We start from the raw sequence: 10,754 nt of genomic DNA on the forward strand, positions 1-10,754 counted from the left end.
CGGCGCGCGCGGGCTCCGGCCGGGCCTGGGCGCTGCAGTGACTTCCCGGCGTCCGGGCTCCTGGCCGGCCCTGGCGGCCTTTGTCTGCGGCCGGTGGGCGTCTGCGCCCGGTGGGCCTGCGCTGCCCGCGTCGGGGTGTCTGTCCCCGAGCGCCTCTGTGGCCCGCGGTCTCCCGTGGCTCCGTCTCCGTGCCCTTCCCCGTGTTTTCACGGAAAGCTCTAGCCCCGGCGTCCGGATCCTGTCGGTGTGTCTGGGCTCGCGCGTCTTCGTCTCCTCGCTGTCCCCAGGCCTCTCTCCAGAGCCTCGCGGTGCCCACCTCCTCCAGCCCCGAGCCTCCTTTGCCCGAGGCTGGCTTGGTCTCCATCTGCCCCCTTCCTCCCGGGTCCCGAGTGTCTGGTGGCTGAAGGCCCCGGCTCTGGACTCGGATGTGCGGATGTGGCAGGTGACTTCTGCACAGAACCTGGCACCCCAATGTGCGGCGCTTGGCAAGTGCCCGGGAGTGTCTGGGAGCAGAAGGTGCGGGGTTACTGGGCCTTTGGTTCCTGTGGTTCCTTGGTAGCATTTGATGTGTCATTTGAGCCCGCGTTGTGCGCGTCTGCACCTCAGTTAATCATTTTCTTTGAACGACCTCATTGGAGATGGCCTTGCTCTAAGCAGCGCCTGAAACCCTGCCTGTGTCGTGTGGCGGTCTCCTGACCCTGCGTGCGTGGGTCGTCACCCTCCGGGTGGGTCCGTGTCTGCCCTGATGGCGAGGGTGAGGGCAGCTCTGTGCTGAGCACCTACTATCTGTTGGCATGGAGCCAGGCCCGTTCTGTCCCGGTCTCAGCAAGCGAGCCTGCCAGGTGGGAGTTCTTTGCTTCCTTTTGGGGTTGGGCCAACGGCATCCCCAGGGCCTTGCCTGCTAGCAGTGGGCATGGCCGGGATTGGAGCCCCACTCTCACGGTCTTTTCTGTGGCAGCCCACTCTTCTGCCCTGTTCCCGGTCCCAGGCTCTGTTGTCCCCATGCTTCCCCTCCCTGTCTCCCAGTGTCTCAGGTGGCTCTCTCTGCCCAGGTCTCCCCAGGCTGCTTTCTCTGTCTCTCTCCTCTTTCTTGCCGTTTTCCTTCTTGGTACATGTCTCTTGACCCTGGTGTGCCTGACTGGGTCTGTCCCAGGACCCTGGGTGCTCCCCCACCCCACGCCCCCAGACCCATCTGTCTCCAGGTGCCTGGCTTCTGGCCCCAGCGGCAGGCAGAAACCCCCTCCGTCCCTGCTGTCCCCCAGACTCAGACCAAGGTAGAGCCAAGCCCTGCTCCTTCTGTGACTCTCTGGGCCCGGGTGTTGGGCTGTCTGGACGCCCTCCCTGTAAGGTGGCTTTGGAGCGGGTGTTGTCTCAAGGATTAGTTGCGGTCTTGTGCGGGAAGCACTTGGAGGTGCCGGCCCCAAGCCACAGCCGCGGCAGTGCCTGCTGTGGGCGGTTGCCCCATGGCCCTCTCCCTGCTCAGCTGCCAGCCGGCTCAGGTTTGCGTACTCCAGGCGAATCTGGATCTCCAGGTCTGGGGGGCCAGGGAGTCCGCCCAGCCATTGCCAGCGAGGGACCTTGGCTGAGGCGTGCCCTTCTGCAGGGCCAGGCCCTGTGCAGGGTTAGTGAGATAAGGTCCTGCTCAGTGTGCCTGGCACCCAGCTGGGGTCAGGCCCTGGGGCCATTATAGTCCTTATCTCTCCTCCTTGCGGCTCAGGCTCCCCTGCCCTTGGGACCTGGAACCTCCCTCTTGCTCCCATCTTACTGCCCTGGGGTGCCTGCCTGCCTGTCTCTAATCCACCGAAGGTCTCCTGCGGGTCCTGGTTTCTGCCAGTTTCCTGCCCCCTCCCCCTTTTCCTTCCTGCAGTGCACCATTTATGTGGTTTTTCCGGGCCAGCTTTCGGCCTGGACCTCCACTGGGTTGACCTTAGCCACAAAATCAAATATAAAGTCAGGAGGCAGCTGATCCCCGGGAGTGACAGCCATGGTGTTGGGTGCATAGTGGGGAGGTCTGAGCAGAGCCCTGGGCGAGTGGGAGTGTCGGGCCATGGCTGCCCGTGTTCACAGAGCACTCCTGCTCAGCAGGCCTTCGCAGGCCTTTGGGTTATCCCACGGAGCCCCATTTGACAGAGTTGGAGGCTGAGGTGCAGACACTCGTGGGTCACCCGGGGTGACCCAGCGAGGAGTGGTTGTGCTGGGGCCAGCAGGGCAGGCAACCCCACTGTGACCCGGACTTGTGTGCTCTGCCCGGCTGAGCAGGGACCGGCAAGAAGGCGCTGGCATGTTTGAGGAACTGAAAGGCGGGTGGGTGACTTTCGGCCGCCGCCTTTGGCTGCCACGGTTAGAAATCGTCCTCCACATCTAGGGCGGTGGGGAGCCCAGGAGGGGGCCCAGGCTCTGGGCAGCTCGTGTCCCGTTTGTTCTCAAAGGTCTCGTCCTCCCTCAGATGCGGTGACTTGCTGGTGCCCGCTGTGGCCTCCCTCAGAGTCGCCCGGGCAAGTCGGGGGCAGTGCCCCTCGCCACCTGCACCTGCACCATGTCGACCTCGTCCCTGAGGCGGCAGATGAAGAACATCGTCCACAACTACTCGGAGGCGGAGATCAAGGTCCGCGAGGCCACGAGCAACGACCCCTGGGGCCCGTCCAGCTCGCTCATGTCGGAGATCGCCGACCTCACCTACAACGTCGTCGCCTTCTCCGAGATCATGAGCATGATCTGGAAGCGGCTCAACGACCACGGCAAGAACTGGCGGCACGTCTACAAGGTCAGGTCGCGCCGTGGGGAGGCGGGCCGCGGCTAGCACGCTGCTTGTCTGTGCGGACCCTGTCTGCTGTCGCCTGCTCTCAACGAAGGTCACAAATAGGACACGTCGGCAAGTTTTGAGCCGTGTGGCCTAGGTGTGTCTTCCACAGCGGCCCTCTTGTAAGATTGGTGCAGTCAGACGGCACAGGAGGCCACGGTGCCATCCAGTCTGTGTCCCCTCCGTGCAGATGAGCCGCAGGCGTGTTAGGGCACAGGTGGTGTGCGCTTTGACCTCCGCCAACAGGGGCGGACCCTGGAGGGCGCGGCTGCTCGCTTCCAGAAGGTGAGCTTGGCGGCGGGCACCACAGCCTGGGGCCGCGGGCCTGTGCTGTCCCTCGGCAGTCATGCCACCGTCTCGCACTCAGCCCTCCCGGCAGGAGTGAGCCTCACCTGCTGGCTGTGGGGAGGGAGGCGGGGCTGTCTCTTGGGGAGTAAGAACTGGCACTGTCATTTTTGAGAGGTTTTTGTTATAGGGTGCAGACGCTCACCAGGGAGACAGAGAGACAGAGAGTGAGAGATCACCCCCCAGGGGGATGGCCACGCCGCAGTCCCTTCTCCTCCATTCTCTCCTTGAGATTTTGGGCATGCATGCACACATGCCTAGCGTGAATTTTAAGCTGCTGGGTCCGGGACTCCAACCATGGCCAACTACATGGGGGTCCAGCTTTGTAATCCTAATGCCACCTGCTGGGTCTAGAACCATCACTTGTTTATTTTTTCTTACCATGACAGGGTAACCTACCATCCAAGCTGACCGAAGTCCCTCTGACTAGTCTGCTGACAGTTCCCTGTAGAACTAGCGTGTCCTGTCTTGGTCTTACAAAGCCGTGCCATGACTACCGCACGTGCTCGCTGTTTCCTGGACCCGGAATTGTAGGGTCGGAGGACACGTGCACGTGTGATTTGGGAAGAGCAGCCGCCGTGGCCTCTGTGGAAGTGGCCAGTATGCGCCCCGAACGCTGCCGAGGCCTGCTGATCGCAGGCGACAGGCCAGAGAGAATGTGTGTATGGGTTTCCAGTTGGCTGCTGGCGGGCTAGGGGCCTGGCGCCCTCCCCGGTCACTCTGTTCCTCGAGTGGCCAGGGGCATGGGCCGGGGCCGGGCGGCTGGGCTAAGTGCCTGGTGGCAAGGCCTCAGGCTGGTCCCTGTCCTCCCTGCACGTGAGGGTCTGTGGAGCGGATGAGGGTCTGGCTCCCAGGCAGGGCTGGCCTTGTGCTGGGGCTCCCTGTGGCGCTGTTCCTGTGGAAGTCCCTGTCGAGGGCTGGCTAGATGTTTTGGGGCAGGGCGCACGAGGCTCTGTGCTCAGGACACAGCCCTGCTCTGGGCCCCTGTCCTGGCCGATCTCCCAGATGTCTTGCCAAGGCAGGGCAGGCTCCCTGGGCCCAGAGGTGAGGTGACAGCACTGGTGCTGGGGCCGGAGGCAGGCCTGTTCCGCGGCTCGTCTTCATGCTTGTCAGACACACTGAGCGGGGTCACAGCTCGGGTTGGGCCGTAGGCCGCGAGGTTGCCGGTCACTTCCTGTGAGTGCCGGGAGGCATTCGTCTGCTAGGAACTAAGGAAGGGCTGAGGGTGCGGTGCGCCCAACGGAGCGAAGAGCGGGGCCGATCCGGTGGGCTGGGGGACAGGCGTGTGTCCCGAGGTCCTTCCTGACCAGCAGCTGGGGGTGCTGTTCAGAGAGCAGCGGGGCAGCTTGGCTTGGCCCTGGGGTCTGGAGAGTGCCCCGCCGGGAGCTAGGAGGGATGTGCTGCTTCCTGAAGTCCGAGGGAGGTGGGCGTCTCTGCAGGAGGGACCTTGGCCCCTGTGGTCATTGCACCCGTCCTGGGGCTTCCTGAGGCCCCGCCTCCTGCTGTCTGTGTGGGGACCGAGTCCTGGTCAGACTGCCTGGTTGTCAAGCAGCTTCTTGGAGAGTGAGATTCAGGCCTGGAGCAGTGAGGCGGCCTGGCAGGTACCGTGGAATGCGTGAGGACACAGCAGCGGGCACTGCCGGCCACGGGCATTCAGGGAAGGTTTGAGGAGGGGCATCCAGGCTGGTCACTGGCCTCAGCCGACTTTCTGGCCAGGCTCTTTATCTGTCGGGTAGAGAGAGCGTGTGTGAGTGCATGTGTGCGTGAGGCCGTGTCACGCAGCCGTGTCCTCTCCCCCTCCAGCTCCTCAGGCTGCCTGTGCACAGGCATATTTTCAAGCCCACTTAGGGATTTGCACCTGTAGTCGGCCACGTGACTTCCACCTTGCAGGACACTTGGATTTTCAACGTGTCTCGATGTCCAGGCTCTAGTTTTAAAGAACAGCTTTAAGGCAGCTCTCCTGAGAGCCGGTCTCTGGTCTGTAGGTGCAGCTCTCTGGGTCCTGACCGATGCACTTACCTGTAACTGCCCCCACGGCCGAGGCACAGGATGTGAGCCTGGGCACTGCTGTAGTGATGGGGTGCAGTGCTTTACAAGGCTGGAAGCCACATGCCGGCTGTGGGTCCAGATCCTCAGGACCCAGGGCTGGGAGAGGAGCTTGCGGTGTGAAAGGACCCCAGGTGGGCTGTGCGCTCTGAAGTCTGTGTGCATGCGCAGGCATGCTCTTCAGCGTGTTTTAAAAAAGGACCCTGGGACCAGCAGTTAGCATAATGGCTATGTTGCTGGACTCCCATGTATCCGACCACGGTTCGAGTCCCGGACCTGGTGGCTTAAAACTCAGGCTGGGCGCGCGTGTGTGTGTGTGTGTGCCCAAGATCCCGAGAGGAGAATGGAGGAGAAGGGATTGCGGCATGACCATCCCCCCTGGGGGGCGATTTCCCGCTTTCTGTCTCTGTCTCTCTCTCTCTGTCTGGCGAGCGCATGCGCCCTATAGCAAAAATCTCCATAAATAAATAAATAAATAGGACCCTAACGGTCCCCCCAGCGTGAAGTCCTTCCCCGTGCCCTGCCCTGCCCTGCCCAGCCCACTCTGTTCTCTCCCTGCAGCCCGTGCCTGGCATGTGAGCTGCTGGGGCTGGGACTTGAACCCTGTCCGGTCCCGTGGAACCTGGCCTCTCCTGCACAGCATCCAGCACTGCCCTAGGGCTTGCCTAGGGTCTCCTTACCTGTGCTCCCACTGCAGGGCTGTGGCGGCCTGTCTTTCCTCTGGGGTGCTCCTGCTCCTCTCTGAGCCCGGCCCCCGTTCATGGCGGGATCCTACCACCTCTCACACAGAGCTCTGTGGCCTTCCCTCCTGGCGTTCTGGCCATGCATGTGCCTGGGAGCTGGGCCCATGTTGTCACGTGTGGCCGTTGGTTCTTGCGTGTTGTTTTCATGTAGCGGTGGTCCCGCTGCATGTGCCACAGCTCCATGCATCTCTGGGTCTGGTGTTTGGGCTGCAGCGCCCAGTCTTGACCCTCCCTGCCTGTCCAGAGTCCAGAGAGCCCTGCAAACGGAAGTTCTTCACGGGCCATTTGGCACAGAGCCTGACCTGGACCAACGTGAGGCCACCTGCTAATGTCAGTGGGTCCCACATGGGCCTGTCAGCGCGTCCACAGCTGCGGGCTTCGTGCCCCAGCCTTTTGGCCGGCGGCAGGCCTGGGTATGATGGGTAGGAGGCAGTTGGTCCTTCCCGTCCTCCGGGGTGGACAGTCCTCAGCCAGGCAGAGTCTGGCTGTGGGTCTCAGGTGGGAGTACTGGTCCCTCACCTTGGGGGATCCTAGCAAGCAGGTTGGCCCTTGGGAGGTGGGGAGACCTGGGCCCAGGACAGTTCTGGCAGAGCTCACGGCTGCATGCCAACTCCTCCCTCCCGTCCTGACCTCCTCTATACCTGCGTCCCCCTGCCCGATGGCTTTCTGTGACTCCTGAAGCCCTGGAGCCGTGAGCAGAGACCGAGACGCCTGGTGCGGGGGGCGGGAGCAGGCCTCGCAGTTCAACTGGCACGGCGCTTCGTCCTGTTCTGTAGTGACTGGAAAATGTGGGCCTGTCCTGGGACCCTGCCTGGGACCGTGACCGTTTCATTTATACTTTTTAGAATTATTTTATTTAAGGGTATTTACTACTATTATTTTCCAGTTTAGTCAGACAGAAAGTAAGCCATCAGGTCTAGGACTTGAACCGTGGATGGCCATGTGGGAGTCCAGAGCCTTTAACCACCACGCCACCTGCTGGCCCCCCATTTTTACTTTGAGACGAGAACTTGTTCTCGGGCTGAGAACACGAATGGAGCACGAGGTGTAGACAGCGCAGTGACGCCTGTCCGCCGGCCTCTCCCCGTGCCCTGGTCTCTGGCCCCTCATCTCCGGGGCTTCCCCCGCCAGCCCACACTGCCATGTTCAGGAGCGATGATGCGTCACACTCACGGGACAGGCCTGGGGGCCCCTGTGTGTGGCCCAGCAACGGCAGTCAGTGTTGTGGCCGAACTGTCGAACTTTAGATCCTAGTCTTAACAGAAGTGGGGCACCCAGCTGCCCTGCAGGTGGTCGGGGGCCACTGTGCACGGCTGGGGTTTGGTTCTCCACCGCCTGCACTGGCTGGGCGTTGGTGCTGCCCTGTCGACCCCAGCCCATGGGGAGGTGGGCGGGACGGTCTGCGGCAGACCGATGGGGGCGCTTCCTCCTCAGCCTCCCCACCCCAGGGAGGCGAGAGCATGTGCTCTGGGTAACAGGCGGGGTGCAGCCGCCGTCGCTGCTCCGTTCTGGGCCGGCGTAGCTCAGCGGGCTTTGGAGCGAGCCGCTTGGGGCTGGGGCCGTTGGTGCTGCTGCCTGGCTGCAGAACCGGCTCGCCGCGTCGCCAGCGTGGCTCTGCCGGGCCCACCCCCGAGCTCACAGCAGGCGCAGCCCTTCCCTCCTGCTGTCCGGGCGCAGGGTGGCTGCCCAGGGCCGAGCTGAGTGCCGGCCCCCCGCAGGCCATGACGCTGATGGAGTACCTCATCAAGACGGGCTCGGAGCGCGTGTCGCAGCAGTGCAAGGAGAACATGTACGCCGTGCAGACGCTCAAGGACTTCCAGTACGTGGACCGCGACGGCAAGGACCAGGGCGTGAACGTGCGCGAGAAGGCCAAGCAGCTGGTGGCGCTGCTGCGCGACGAGGACCGGCTGCGGGAGGAGCGTGCCCACGCACTCAAGACCAAGGAGAAGCTGGCGCAGACCGCCACGGGTGAGCCCACGGCCCGCGCAGCGCCTCTCCGCTCAGGGCCCGCCTGCCCCGCCTTGCTCCCCGCTCTGTGCCTCCGGGAGCCTGGTCCAGTTCTGCCGTTGCAGCTCCGCTCCCGGCTCTCGCCTCACCCCACAGCCCTGGAGGGCCCTTTGTATTAGTCACCCCTGGCCCAGGCTGGCCAGGCTCTAAGGGGACAGTGCTCACTCGGGGGCTTCCAGACTGTCCAGGGTCAGTGCTGGCGAGGGCTCTCAGGACCAGGTTGGGATGCCTTTGCAGGGGGCACCTTGCAGCCCCCGTGGGTGTGGCCCCCCCATCTGCTGTGGGTGAGAACTTAGTCCTGGTGGCCGAGGGCTGTGTGAGGCTCAGCCTGCAGGCCACAGCAAGGCCTTGGGTCTGCCTTCAGGGGCCCAGATGGCACTCCTGGGGGTAGCCCGGGTAGCAGGGCTCCAGCCAGCCTTAGACTGGAGCAGAGTGGGCAGGTGGTCGGGCCCGGCCATCCAGTGGTAGGACTGCTGGGGTCCGAGGCTTGTCTGGGGACACATTGTGGAGGCTCAAGATCTCAGCAAGGTCAGTGTAGCTGCAGGTGGTGGGTGGGACAGGTCCCCTGGAGGTGGTGTCTGCACGACACTCAAAGGAGCTGACTGGCGGGGTGTCGAGGCTGATGTCCGAAATGTAACGTTTGGGGGTCACTGCTCAGTGCCCACTGGCGATGCGGGGACTCGAGGTGTGGCGGCCGCGGAAGGCCTGCTGACTCCGGGGCCTGCGCAGGGCGGAGTTTCTAGCTGTCACCAGAGCTGCTGAAGCAGAGCAGGGGCAGCGGCTGCAGGACCGCTCTGCGTGTCTCGGGTCTCACTGGTCCCATGGCCTTGCCGGCCTCCTGCCTGGTCCTCGGCGTCTGCCTCGCCCCCCGCCTGTGGGCTCCTGAGCGGTGACCTCCCGCCCCTGCCTGTCCTTGTTTCCCCTCCCGGGAGGGGAGGCCAGCTTTGGCACGGGGATAGGCTGTGGTCCCTTCCTCAGGCGAGTGCACAGGGGTCGGGGAGGGGAGCCAGGGCAGTTAGGGGGTGCGGCCCGGACAGGCGGCCGGCCTGGGAAGGTGAGCCACGTCTCACCTGAGTGAGAGCTGCGGCCGGCCCGCTCGGCCGGGGTTGAAGGTGTGTGCAAGGCAGAGGTCGGGCCATGGGGTGTGGGCACCCACCTGGGAGCCCCGGAAGTCTGGAAGGGAGCCTCCCTTCAGGGTGACTCTGCCAGGTCACTTACCTACCCACCCTTGTTCCCTTTGTCCTCATTTGACGCCTTGGCTGGTCACCCCTTCCTTGTTTCAGCCATGTGTGCTCTGGCCTTGCTGGTCACGTGCTGCCTCCTGCTGGGGACACTGCCCCCGGTCCGGCCCAGGGCAGGTTGGGCCAGTACCAGCTGCGGTGTGGGGCGAGGCCGAGCATGGCCCTCCGAGATGACCTGGCCTGGGTAGTGGGGTTGGAGTGTGAGGTCTCAGCTAGAACCGATGGTCTGCTGTGGTGGGGGATGCTGGGACAGGGGTCCTGATTGGCCCTGGGTGGGGATCCACAGGCCTGGGGAGCTGAGCCGACACGTAAGGAGATGCTGCCCTGGAGTCCTGCCCACCCTCCCCGCCTCCTTCTGGCCACACATGCCCGCCCTCCCTTGTCCCCTGCTCCTGGACCCGTGGTCTGACCTGCTCCCCTCCCCTGAGTTCCAGCTGTGCCCTGCCAGAGTACACAGGCCCTGGAGGCTGAGGCCCAGGCCTCCTCCTGCCCTAGCCCAAGCTGTCGAGGCCTGGAGCTCGGGGAGGTGGGCCGTCTGTCCCCTGGGCCCTGGCAGGGCTCCAGGCCTGCAGGTCCAGCCCTCCACCCCTCATTGCAGACTGCTGGGCTGCCCTTCCTGCCAGTTTCTCCCACAAGGGGCGCCCTTCTCCTCCTGGCCTCCCGAGGTCTTGGGGTGGGGGCAGGGGGACCATGCTTCTCCCCAGAGTCACAGCCGGTCTCCCCCCGCAGCCTCCTCAGCAGCTGTGGGCTCGGGGCCTCCGCCCGAGGCGGAGCAGGCCTGGCCGCAGAGCAGCGGGGAAGAGGAGCTGCAGCTGCAGCTGGCGCTGGCCATGAGCAAGGAGGAGGCCGACCAGGTACCGGGCGCCGCGGGCGCACCCTCTGCCGTCCGTCCCCACCCTCGCCTCGGTCTCTGCGTCTCCATGCTCCAACCGCTCATCTTCCTGTCCTCCGTCCTTCCTCCTTCCCTCCTGTCCTCCTTGGGTGACTGTCCCCCCGCCCTGTGACACTGTCCTCTGGACTCTGCGTCTCTGCCCACCCACACTAGCTCAGGCGACCGACAGTCCCCTTCCTTCACCCCAGTGCGAACCTGGCTCTCCAGCCTGCCCCTGCTCTCTCTCTCCCCCCCTCTGCCTCGTGCCTGCTCTGTGGCTCTGGCTTTTCCTCTCCCCCGTCCCGCCCCTCACGCTGTCTCTCCCCCAGCCCCCGTCCTGCGGCCCCGAGGATGACGTCCAGCTCCAGCTGGCCCTTAGTTTGAGCAGAGAGGAGCACGATAAGGTCAGAGCCGCCTCCGCCTCCCCCCGCCCCGCAGGCTCGCAGGCTCACCAGGCCCTCGTGGGCCCCGCTGGGCTGCCCCGTGCTGAGACGCCACTTGCAGGAGGCTGGGATGAGGGACTGCGTCCTGCCTGGGTTCCTCGGCAGGGCCAGGCCTGGGCTGCCCCAACACAACCCCAGTCCCGTGCCCAGACCCCCGCTCCTGCCGTGTCCTCCCTGTCATACATCATCCACACCCGTGTGAGAGTCCGGCCGCCTTCGCTGGGGCGGGAGGGTGGGGTGGGGCTGCCTGGCTCACGT

General features: G+C 64.4%; 1 protein-coding gene across 1 annotated transcript in view; it reads left to right on the forward strand.

Moving 5' to 3' along the window:
* Positions 1-2,417: 2,417 nt before the first annotated feature.
* The window catches only part of EPN1 (epsin 1), a 14,969-nt gene continuing 6,632 nt past the window's right edge, over positions 2,418-10,754 (forward strand). The window contains 4 exon segments of the mRNA XM_006150372.2: positions 2,418-2,764; positions 7,653-7,902; positions 9,912-10,036; positions 10,383-10,456. Coding sequence (XP_006150434.1) covers positions 2,537-2,764; positions 7,653-7,902; positions 9,912-10,036; positions 10,383-10,456 — 677 coding nt within the window. The 5' untranslated portion in view covers positions 2,418-2,536.

Source organism: Tupaia chinensis, unplaced genomic scaffold (assembly GCF_000334495.1).
Source record: "Tupaia chinensis unplaced genomic scaffold, TupChi_1.0 Scaffold000286_1, whole genome shotgun sequence".
NCBI lineage: Eukaryota > Metazoa > Chordata > Mammalia > Scandentia > Tupaiidae > Tupaia > Tupaia belangeri.